At 44.6% G+C, this 12,558-nt stretch overlaps 1 protein-coding gene across 2 annotated transcripts in view; it reads left to right on the top strand.

The window, feature by feature from the left end:
* The first annotated feature begins 11,844 nt into the window (after positions 1-11,844).
* Positions 11,845-12,558, top strand: part of LOC125399934 (multidrug resistance protein 2) — a 59,713-nt gene continuing 58,999 nt past the window's right edge. For both annotated transcript variants that reach the window (XM_087902429.1, XM_087902428.1), the window contains exons 1-2: positions 11,845-11,983; positions 12,448-12,515. In XM_087902429.1, coding sequence (XP_087758555.1) covers positions 12,454-12,515 — 62 coding nt within the window. In that variant the 5' untranslated portion in view covers positions 11,845-11,983; positions 12,448-12,453. The remainder of the gene's footprint in view (positions 11,984-12,447; positions 12,516-12,558) is intronic.

The following is a 12,558-nucleotide window of genomic DNA, read 5'->3' as shown; positions in this document are numbered from 1 at the left end:
TAAATAAGAAGGTGAACCCAAAGAAAAACATATATAGACCCACCTGGGAATTGGAAACAGACAAGATCACCTGACAAAATTTGGGAACATGGGAATGGGGGGGGGTAGCAGGAGTGGGGGAAGGGGAAGATTGAGGAGAACTTGAGGGAATGGGATGGTCGAGATGGAGACAGAGATGAGAGCAAGGAAAGAGATATCTTGATAGAGGGAGCCATTATGGAGTTAGCAAGAAACCTGGCTCTAGAAAAATGCCCAAGAATCCACAGGGATGAACCCAGCTGAGACCCTAAGCAATAGAAGAGAGGGTGTCTGAACTGACCTTACCCTGTAGTCAGACTGATACAATAATATGATCTTAAATATCACCATAAAACCTTCATCCAGCAACTGATGGAGACAGAGACAGAGACCCACATCAGAGAACTGAACTGAGCTCCCAAGGTCCAGTTAAAAAGTGGAAGGAGTGAGAGTATGAGCAAGGAGGTCAAGACCATGAGGGGGTCATCCACTGAGACAGTTTGCCTGAGCTAATGGGAGCTCACCAACTTCAACTGGACTGGGAGTGAAGGAGCATGGGATCAAACTAGGCCCTCTGAATGTGGTTAACAGTTGGGGCAGACTGAGGGGCCACTGACAGTGGCACTGGGATTTGTCTCCACTGCATGTAGTGGCCTTTTGGGATCCTACTCTCTTTGGACATAAACCTTGCTCAACCTAGATGTAGTAGGGAGGGCCTTGGACTTTCCACAGTGCAGAGTGCCTTGTCCTCTCTTAGGATTAGAGGGGGAAGGGATGGGAGGATGTGGGGAGGGAGTAGTTTTGGATTGGTATTTTTTTAAAGTAATAAAATAATTTTAAAAAAAGACAAAAAAAGGTAAAAATAAATGCCACTTCCTCAGGAAAGTGTCCCCTGACCGAGCTATTTAAATCTGTAGTCTTTCCTTATCTGCAGCTGCCTGACTCCTCCCTCAAATTTGTCCCCAGAGCACTTTTTACCTGGGAACACACAGAATCACTTGCTAAACTTCTGTCTCTCTCCTAATTGTGACATCAAACATACCTGAGCAGAGGGTTCGGTTTGCTCAACCTTGAATTCTAGGATAGATCATAAAATCTAACAGGGCCCAATGTTATTGAATGAGTGAATGAATTCCTAGTTTAAAGTAAATTTAAAAATTAAATAACAAATTTAAAACAAAATATTCCCTGACTTAGTACAATTGTAAAACTCACGTGTAACCAACCATGTGCTGGCCTATCTGAACACCATCTCTTATTTATTAAACTATATTTTAAATAGATTTTTGTTAAAGCAACACTTTTTCTAAAAGTTCATAGAGTGAACGCAGGCTCAAATTTGTCTGATCTAGTTTCCACAAAATATATCATTTGAGGTTACGTAAATTCAAACTCTATGAATCATTAGGCCGATAAAAAAAGAAAATCAAACAGGGATTGACACTTGCATGAACCCCTCTGCCCCTCAAACGGTCAGAAGCCTTTTAAGGTGCAGATTACTTCATACCGGAAATTCTTTAGTGCTCATGTCTGAAGTCAAAAGATTTGGCCAGAAGAAGAATGGTTAAATAGGATTGATCCAATTAAATACTTATTGGATATAAAATGAATTTCCCTTTAGAAGTAATCTCTGAAATGTATCCACTGAACACACACACACACACACACACACACACACACACACGTAAGTTCATTATTTTATTTTGAAACAAAGTGTTTTGTAAGTAAACGACTCATCAATTTATTAACAAAAACAATGCAAGAAAACAGTTAGAACACCCAGTAACAGGCCACCATACATTCCCATGGCACTCAACAACTGGGTGACTTCAGTCCCCGTGAGAGCACATTACCCACTGCTGAATGAGCAAACTTAAATTCACAACACCTGAAGTTCACTGTTTCAGCTTAATTCTGGATTGTCTTTTTTAACTTTCTAGCTGGTAAATGGCTTGCTGGATAAAATGCTTGCCACAGAAGCTTGAGAATCAGAGTTCAGATCTCCAGAACCCACGTAAAACCAGGAAGGAAGGGCAAAGAACCCAGCACTCGGGAGGCAGGAACAGGCATTCCCAAAGCTCGGCGTTTGCGGGAGACCCTATCTCAATAGAGTAGAGAGAGACTGAGGAAGATAACTTTGTGCCTCCAAATGCCATGGACCTACACTCATAGAACATGAATGCACGTGCATGTGTACACACACACACACACACACACACACACACAGAGAGAGAGAGAGAGAGAGAGAGAGAGAGAGAGAGAGAAAGACAGAGACAGAGAGAGAAGCATATTCTGAAGGGTGGTGGAGAAGACACCGAGCCATAGTTCTTCCACAGCAGGAAAGCAGAAACCATAAGCAACTGCCTCAGGAGGTGGGTAGCCATGGGTGACCCTGGTAACAAATAGCAGGAAAAAGACAACATGGTGAAATCCACTGAGGAGGGTGGGTAAGAATGCAAAGAGAAGAGGCAGGCCTGAGCACCTGGTACTCAGTACCTGATGTTCCGTTCATAGAACAGAAAGGGAATTTGGGCAGAACAGAACTCCCCACACACAACAAATTGGCAGCAACGTGAGCTGAGGGGCAAGTTGTGTGGGAGAATGGTCTGTATTCTGTCAATTATATTTTAAATAAATGCTGATTGGCCAGTAGCCAGGCAGGAAATATAGGTGGGACAACCAGACAGGAAGTAGAGGGAGGTCAATGAGAACAGGAGAATTCTGGGAAGGAGAAAGCCCATTCCTCTGGAGTCCTGACCCGACCATAGAAGAAGAAAGAGGTGACTGCCCTGCTGAATAAGGTACTGAGCCACATGGCTAACACAGATAAGAATAATGGGCTAATAATGGACTATATAAGTTATAAGAGTTAATAAGAAGCCTGAGCTAATGGGCTAATCAGTTCATAACTAAAGTAGACCTCTGTGTGATTTCTTTGGGACTTTATGATTGTGGGAACTGGGCAGGACAGAAACCCCCGACAACAGGAATTCTTCCCTCAAAGCAGGTGAATGTGACAGTCACAGGAGGCTGCATGCTGGGGACAAACAGCCTAAGTAAACATGTGACCTGGAGCCTGTACAAGCTAGCATCAGAGAAGAAACTTCATTATTTCTCTTAGGAAATGCTGAGGGCCATCTTGCAAAAGGAACTCTCCTCTAAAGATATGTCAAAAACGGTATCTCGGTGTCATCATGGATGACTCGCTGCTTTGACAGGGTGCCAGTAGCCACACAAGACAACCTTGACTTTAAGGCATGCATGCCTCTGACACAAACTTGCTGATGCTTTTACACTGTAGATAATGCATAGACTAGATCAATTGTCAATTAAGTTTATGTGTTGCTATCCACTAACTCATGGTTTTGAAGTGTTACTCAAAAGTTGACTGAAATACTTACCCTCTCTGACATGACCAGATTAGAATCTGGATTTGATAAAACCAAAACCAAGGATTTCAGTATAATCCTGTTATCTAGTAAGAGCTGAGGTAGTCGTTCTAGAAGTATTGCTAACATTACTGCCCTTCACACATATTAACCAGATCCTCCTAAGAGGGAGGAGACTTCGTTATAGAATACTTAACAATTGCTAATGTCTCAGGATGCACAAATTCATCTCTGCAGGACCTTGACTCGTTGACACAGAATTCTTGGAAATAGAGGTAGCAGAACAGGCAAGCTTGAGAACTGGGCATGTTTGGGGACCAGGGAGATGGAGAGAGGGAGAAGGTGGGAGAAAAGTTTCTCTTTTCATGAGAGTTCAAGTAGAAAGATCCTACTTGGAGAACAAGCTGGACACAGCAGAAAGAGAAACAGAATCTGTCGCCTAGGGACGCCATTCCTTGCATGTTTTACTGTTCTCCTCTCAAGGCAATACGGGCCTGGGGTGTGAAAGCAGACCTGCCTTTCTGGCCAACAAAGGACAAAATGTGTAACTTTAACACTATTTGGTTTAACCTTATACTCAGCTACAAATTCCCCTTTTTGGCAAAGAATTCAATTTGTGTCTAAGACAGGAAAGAATTAAGATAATTTATTGTCTTTGATTTACCTTTGGGCTGTGTGGCCAGGAAGGATTAAGTAAGCAGCATTTTTGTTGTTGTTGGTGGTGGTGGTGTGTCTGTTTGGATAGCTTTGGCTGGGAGTGAAGATTTAATGGTATTTTACTATCATCAGCTTTGTGACCCGTTTAAAGCCCCTGCCTGTGGTTCATCTTTAACTTGCAGTTTGGTTCAAGCATATTCATGTCTTTACCATGGCTGAAAGGTTTCTGTGGACTTATTCCTGATGGCTGGAAGGCCAGCACGGAAAAATGAGTTATAAGCAGTGTATAGATTTTTCACTGTGGCATTTTAAACCTGTCTCCTTTTAAGGTTTTGTTTTGTTTTGTTTTTAATGTATTTTAACTCCCTGTCTGCCAGGGTATCACTACCTATGATCACGGCACTGATCTCAGGAAGCCAACATGCTGATGTGGTACTCATGTCCCAACTGGTACCCAAGAAGCCTCTGCCTGCTTGGGGCCCTTCATTCCTTCCCTCCCGACACTCACATATGGGAGGCGTCTGTGTTCCTTTGCACTGGAATCTTCTTGGAGTCTTTTCCAGACCAGGCTAAGAAGTCCATCAAGACGCATTTTCACTCTTTCTCACAGAACAGACTCTTTCAGAATGTATTCAATTTGGACTCAAGCCAGAGAACAAGAGAACAAAAGGACAAGCCACTCTAGAGATGATGGGAGAGACACAGAATGTACAGGAGGGCCTGAGAAAAACCTCCTGAAGAATTAAAGCAAAAAGTCAAGGGAAAGCCTTTTGGTTTCTGTAAATTTGTTGTTAGTGAATACTCAAAGGGGGCCCAGGTCATAAGTGCTGGCGGCACAAGTATAGCCCGAGTTTGGATTGCTCTGTCCATGTTTCTAAGGAGCTAGCATGCTCACATGTTTGTAATCCCAGCACTGGGGAGGCAGGAAAAAAATCTCCAGTGTTCACTGGCCAGATATCCTAGCTACATTGGTGAGCTGCAGGTCAGTGAGAGACTCGATGCATTCACATGCAATGTGCCCACGAACACATATGCACACTAAACAAACAAACAAAAAAACTCAAGGGGAGCTAGGATAGGAGTGTTCATCTCCGCATACAATTATGGCCTGTGAATTCGTCACAGTAGCACCCTGTGCTGAAAAAAAAAACCTAACAACAATAATAAATAATAAATGCAATTTCATTAAATTTACCGAAATTAAAAAGCAAAGAATTAGAGTTACGGTAGCTCTGTGGCACATGTGGTGCTCACACACAGTTTGTCCCGGTTCCTCAAGAGGTTGACGCAGGAAGAAGTCCAGTATCAAAGTGGGTGACAAAGTGAGACTAGATCTCAAAACAAAGCTATGTTTGGAGCCGGGTGGTGGTGGCGCATGCCTTTAATCCCAGCACTAGAGTGGATCTCTGCGAGATTGAGGCCAGCCTGGTCTACAGAGCAAGTGGCAGGACAGGCTCCAAAGCTACACAAGCTCTGTCTGAAAAAACAAACAAACAAACAAAAACTATAAAACTAAAAAAACAAAACCCCAAACACAAACAAAAAAAGCTACATTTGTGCATCAAGAGACAAGAAGAGCTAAAATGTACAGCTAAAATACTGGCATTTTATCTCTGGTATGTTTAATGTACTGGGAGACACTTAGTTATTGAGATTTTTAGAGGGACAAGATTGTTCACTGTTAAAATTGAGTTATTTGGTATATGTCTGCACATAGATTTACTTAAGATGAGGTAGGACAGTGTTCTCCAGCTGAATTTAATTTTATTTCAGATGCCAAGCATTCAAGGAAAATAAGACAACTCAGTTTACTATAGTATTTAGAGGATCCCTAATACTGGAAATTACATAAAGTTCTATACAACAAAACTAAGCAACAAACAAGAAACACGGTGTTTCTAGCTACCTGGCAGAGTGGCAAGTCTGCAGTTTCTCGACAGACAGAAGACCACTGCCATTCAGCACAATGGTTAGCACGTAGCAGGGATTCAGTGATGTTTGTAGGACACTGGCTGAGCGGAAGCCCGCATTTATGGAGCAACACCCTGCACGTCATCTTAATGCTTAACTCAGTTAACTTTGAAACAATTAGATTAGTAGTGCACACTTCTGGGTGTGCCAGTGGGGGCTTTCCTGGAGAGGATTAGATTGTAAGACCTCTGACTAATGACTCCTAATTTATGGGGCCATGGTTGGAAAGTAGGGGTAGGACCTAGTCGGAAGAAGTACATCACTGGGTATTACTGCTTGCCCTGGCTTCTTCCTGTATTACCTTTCTCTGCTTGGGGATGAATGTCTCTGCTCTGTTACTCCCTCTCCGCCATTATAGACCAGGCCTTCTGAAACCATGAACACGATGAAATGATCCCACCCTTTAAATTGTTTTCTCAAGTATTTTAGCCGCAGCTATGCAAAACTCACCAACAGAACCCAAAAACATAACTTAAAATATTTCAAAAATTTTAAGAAATATATAAAAAGGAGCACTGTTCCTTGCAACAAAAGCCTGCTTATAACCTTATCCCTAGGCTGCATTTGGCTGAGTCAGCCTGCTCACCACTTTCACCTGATGCATGTTTGTAAACACATGCTGTATGCAAGGCACTGCACGTGCTATGGCATTTGAGTGAAGGTCTGGAACAGAAAGCGGGCATGAGCCAGACTGTACAGCTGACTTAATGGGAGAAGACTTTCAGATCGAAGCTCCAGTTGGAGTCGCTGGCCTGGGACGAGTGTGTGCTTGGATGTTCAAAGAACAACGCAATGATTAGAGTCGGTCCCTTCAAAGGGCTTGGGATTAGCAGTTAATAAAACGTTAGTTATTATTATCCCCATAAGTCTGAATAGGACGGAGGGTAGCAAAGATGCACTCTTTAGTGCTGGAAGACCACGGACTAGCTGGTGAAACAAGTCCATACAAGTGAATGAAGGGCGGTGCAGACTGTGAGGAAGGATCCTTTGTAACGTAGAAAGGGCCATCAGAATGAAGGTGTGGGACCTTTGCACAGGCATAGGAGAACTCGAATAAAATAGTCCCCCGCTAGCTCAGAACTGGGTCTAATGAAGGGTTCTTTATTTAGGGGGGACTCACAGATCACAGTCCTCTGCAGGGGCGGGCAACCGGAACCAAATTCAGCAGCCAGACAAAAGAGGAGAGAGTGAACCCAGAGATTTGCTATCTGTCAAGTACAGAAAGAAGAAATATCATTACCTACCAACAGACAATGAAGCTCTCTTCTGGACATGTCCAGTCTTTTGATACTGGGACACAGCATTGCGATCGACTACATTCATGCTGAAGAACTATAAAAAAAAAAATCTCATAATGCTTTAAGTAAGTTTACGATTTTGTGCTGGGCTGCACTCATACCCGCGCTCACCTTGAGGGCATGGGCAGACATACTGCCCATGGAAAGACAGCAAGGGAATAGGAAACATGTGTGAGTCAGGAGATTCAGAATACATGGCATTGTTGTAGAATATTACTCTACGGTGTGTTACTTTTGTTGACGCTCTGGAACATTTAATGATGCAAAGATGTGTTTGATTAAATAAAATTCACCTGCTGTCTGGAGGCTGATTCAACAACTAGCTGACAGGAGGAAGGAGGAGCCATATGGAGAAGGGTTTATAAGGAGGGGTGAGTCTTCTCTTGGGAGACTTCTTGGGAGATGGAGGAGGAGAGCTTGCTACTCAGCGTCTCTGAGAAACAGGATTCTACCTCAACCTTTTTGAATCTTGAGTTCTTTAGTGGGCCAGAGATTTAGATAAGTTCTCTTAGTGGCTTTGAAAGAGTCGGTGCCTGAGGGAACAGAATTTTTTCTGGTAATGGCGGAGTGGCATTTGCTGACTAGGATAGATGTAGCTTAAAAGACAGCAACCATTAAAAGAGAGGACAAGACAGTTACCCACTCTGTAAGATAAATAAATGTGTGAAAATCTGAGGTGAGTCAGCATTGCTCATGAATCTGAACAGAGAAGACTGAATTCATTTTCAGTTAGTTTAAAAATAGAGGGCAATAATTATTAATTATTAAATGATAGGAACAAGTTGTGAGTATGCTATGTCAGAATAAAAGAAGAACATGTGTGTCCTTCCACAATGTCAAATTTGAATAAAATAAATTTATAAGGAAAAGCAGTTTCACAGACAACAGATCGGCAAGTAGTCCCAAGCTCCCTGAGAGCAGACTGAACAAAACAGATGATTTTACTCCAATCTTAATTACTCATATTAACTCGCAGAAATGACATTTTTACAAGGTAAATCTATCTATCTATATGGAGACACAGATATGTATGTGTGTAGGTTAGAGAGGGCTACAGGAGCTACTAATGGCTACAAAGAAGTCAGAGCAGAGTTCAAAGATTCTCCAAGGGGCTGGAAAAGCAGAATTTGGGTATGTGAGAGTCTCTGAGCGGGGTGGATGGCAGGCTGGAGGTTTGCTGGAGATGCTGTGGATGGGGTAGGGCTAGGCTGCAGAATCAGGAGTGAACTGCAGAAGCAATCAGATGCGGTAGCAGGAGAGGGAAAGGACAGGGCTGGATCCAAGGGAATGAAGGGGTAGTGAGCAGATGGCCGGCAGAGAGATGAATGGGGTCGACAGACCTGAACTGCAGGGACCAACCTCAAGTGAGGCCTGTGGGGCAGTTGTGAATGCTCCGCCTGTTGGTCCAGTGACACACACACCAGGGAATGGAAAGACAGGTGGCTGGGCTGTTGCCCTTGCTGTGATAGGCCTTCTTTTTTATGCAAACCATGTTGGGGAGCTGCAGCCCTCTTGTGTGCTGGATCTGGCGTTCCTGCAGTGCCATTGACTTTGATAAGTTTCTGCGTTTAGGAGTAAGTTATTCATCAGTCTGAATCTCAGGAGTCACACCAGACAGATGGCGCCCTGTGACCATCAAGGTACAGAGTCATCTTCCATCCTGAAAAAGGAACTAAAAGCTGTCGGGGGGCGGGGACACACACTGTTGTCATTTGTTTTTGGTTTTACACGATATACAATATGGTGTAACTCAGAGCAGGGCACAGCGTGTGGTCAACAAAAGTACAAAAAAAACAGTACATTGAAAGTGAGGCAGGACAGAAAGATCGGAAAGTTATAGTGACCGAAAGGAAAGCACTGGGGGAAACTGACTCTATTCCAGGGTCTTGTCCTTCTTTTTCTGTTTAGAAACACCAGGAACTTCAGATACCCCTGATAATCTATGTTGATGCAGAGGCCAAAATAATGTATGCCTTTGAGTTTCTAGCACTTCCCTGTTATTCCTAAGTCTAAACTTTATAAATCTTATAAATCTATTTTACGGTAAGGCAGTGGTGGCCTTTAATCCCAGCACTCAGGGAGGTAGAGGCAGGGACCCCTGCGAGTTCAAGGCCACCCTGAGGACAAAATGATGTATGACCTTGTGTTTCTAGCACTCCCCTGTCAATTTAAACAGTACCTTATAAATCTACTTTACAACTTCATTTACAAAAGGAAATTCTTTTTTTTCTTTAATTTATTTTTTTAAAAGAAAAAAAAACTCTTTTTTTTTCATTTTACATACCAATCCCAGTTCCCACTCTTTTCCCTCCTCCCATTCCTTTCACTTACCCCCCACCCCACCCCCATCCACTCCTCAGAGAGGGTAAGGCACTTTGCTTTGGGGAAGGTCAAGGCCCTCAAGTACTGTCTAGGCGGAGCAAGGTATCCATCCAAAGAGAATAAGATCCCAAAAAGCCAGTACAAGCAGTAGGGATAAATCCTGGTGCCACTGGCCCCTCAGTCTGCTCCAGCATACAACTGTCACCCACATTCAGAGGGTCTAGTTTGGTCCTATGCTGGTTCTTTCCCAGTCCAGTTGGAGTTGATGAGCTCCCATTAGCTCAGGTAGACTGTTTCAGTGGGTGTCCCCATCCTGGTCTTGACCTCTTTGCTCATAGTCTCATTCTTCAGCTGGACTTTGGCAGCCCAGTCCAGTGCTCTAATGTGGGTCTCTGCCTCTGTTTCCATCAGTTGCTGAATGAAGGTTCTATGGTGATATTTTAGATATTCACCAGTCTGACTACAGGGCAATGCAAAAGGGAATTCTATACTATGTGCCTCCAAAATCCTATAAATATATGTCTGTCACAAAGAAACCTCGTCCAAACCTCCTTTGAGAAGCTCATCTCAGTGTGGAGAACAGATTTACTTCTACTCTGTCTTGAAGCATCTTTGGTGTTGTTTTTTTAATAAATCCAACCTTGCTTCTTAATGCCTTCCCCAAAACTATTTCCTTTGTTGAAGATACAAATCTGATTTTCCCAAATGGAAAGGGAACTTTTTAAGCCCCTGGGGAGAATGGAGCGGAGCTTTGACCCAGCTCCTAATGTTGAAGACGTACGGTAATAACACCCTAAAGTGTCCTGTTCACTAATTCTGCAGAAGGGGCTGGCTCCATCTGGAATGTTAGGGAAGACTACAGCTTCCTCATGCGTTGGCGTGAGGATGCTGGCGCTGAAAGGAATCTAAAGCATGGAGATCACAAAGCTTGGGCTGAAGAGAAGAAGCCTCTGGTTGACAACGAGAGAACCACACTGGACAGATGAGAGGAAAGATGGCGATCTGATCTGCTCCCTCCTACCCTGAAGCGCTTGAGGGGCAGGGAAGGCACAGTTGTCCTCTGCTGCATCCTTCTAGTGCAGCTGGTCATAACCTCCATCTTGTTCCGGAAGGAGACCTCAGTTCATCTCACAATGAGTTAGCTAAAAACAGCTGTGCCTACTTCTTGACATCTGTGAGAACAGAGAGAGCTTGCCACAAGAAACAGCGGTCCTGCCTGGTGGTGGTGGCGCATGCCTTTAATCCCAGTACTCAGGAGTGGGAGGCAGTGGATCTCTGTAAGTTCTAGGCCAGCTTGGTCTACAAAGTGAGTTCCAGAACAGCCAGTGAGTGTGGTTACATAGAGAAACCCTGTCTCAAAATAATCAAAACACCACCTAACAAAAAACCCAAAAACAAACCAAATAAACAAACAAAAACCAGTTCTCTACCACTTCTAATCAGGTGGTCAGTGCTTCACTGGCACGAGACAAGGAACTCGGTCTCAGGTTGACTTTTTTGTGTCACTGAGTTGCCAGAGTGTTAGGTTGCAGTCGGGCACAACTAGACAGAGAAAGGGTGTGTTACACTCCAACACCTGAATCAATCAGAATTCCAGAAAACGTAAGAACTTCATATGCCCTGGGAGAAACGCGGATGTTGAGTCCAGAGTTAAAAAGTACCTATGTACTTTAAATTTTTACTGTGAAATGCCCCATTGTGTAATACTATCACCAAGTCAAAAAACAAAAACAAAAAACCAAAACTGAATGTATATACTTTAGAAAAATGCCAAACACACTGAAGAAAGACTTTCGCAGAAAAATTTTGACCAGCCTTAAAAACACAAAAAGAAAGCAATGCTGCCAGAAGGGGACTTTACAGAATAAGCAAAGCCCCTGATTAAGCAAAGCCCCTGATTGCTTTACTAATTACAGATTAGCTTGATCAGGTAAATTACCCTTTTCAGTGTGATTCACCAGTGAGCCAACTGTGCACTATCCAGGCACATACACTTCCATAGGGAGACGACCTGAACGTGTAGAGACCTGTCTCTGAGGATTCCAATTGCTTTCAAGGTAAGGGAAGCTGGGAAGCTCCTCCTGTTTCGCAGCCCCTCCAGCAGGCTCGCCCAATCCCGCCCACCAGGCTGATTGGACGTGGGGCCCCTGGGCGGCGGGTTTGCGGCTACTTTAGACCACAGCTCTTCCCAACCCGCCGGAGCCTTCCAGTTCCTTCCCGCTGTGGCTCTTGAAGCTCCTAGAGGCTGAGGCCCCCATCTTCCCAGACTCCCCAAAACTCACAGTCGCTTCTTCCAAATTCCACATCTTGGCGGACTTTGCGAAGGAGGTAGAAACACGTGTAGTAAGCTGTTCCCAGGAAGGGTCCGCTGCTCTGGATGCCTGAGTCTGGCAGTGGTGGTGGTGGTGGTGGTGGTGGTGGTGGTGGGGTGTAGGGGGCAGGGGGCCACAGAAATTGGTGGGGACCAAGTCGCGACACCCCCGTGTCGCCCCGGGAGGTCCGGGAGCCCCCAGCCGGTGTTTTGGGTGCCAGCCCCAGGCGGTGGATACTGCTGCTTAGCTCAGGTGGGGGAGCGCGCTGGGGCCAAGGGGACCCGGCAGGGGGTGCGACACCCGTCTACGTGGGTGATCCGGGAGCTCCCCGGATCCCGGGCTGAGTTACTCCAGACCCAGACCAGGAGCTTCAGGGCGGGGCTCCTCCTCACTGTGGGCCCCACAGGGCAGTGAGGTCAGCCTAGGCTCTGGGCCGCCCGCGGACATGTATTTAGCTGATGAACTGTGGTTTCTCCCCAGGTTGTGATGGCGCTTGAAGAGGACCTGAATGGAAGAGCAGACAAGAACTCGATGATGGGCAAAAAGAGGTAGCCGGATTACTTCACTTTCATACTTAACTTGTCTTGTACA

This window comes from Myodes glareolus, chromosome 27, assembly GCF_982192425.1.
Source record: "Myodes glareolus chromosome 27, mMyoGla1.1, whole genome shotgun sequence".
NCBI classification, from domain to species: domain Eukaryota; kingdom Metazoa; phylum Chordata; class Mammalia; order Rodentia; family Cricetidae; genus Myodes; species Myodes glareolus.
The sequence above is the reverse complement of the archived record's forward strand: the minus strand, read 5'-3'. Positions and strand labels throughout refer to the sequence as shown.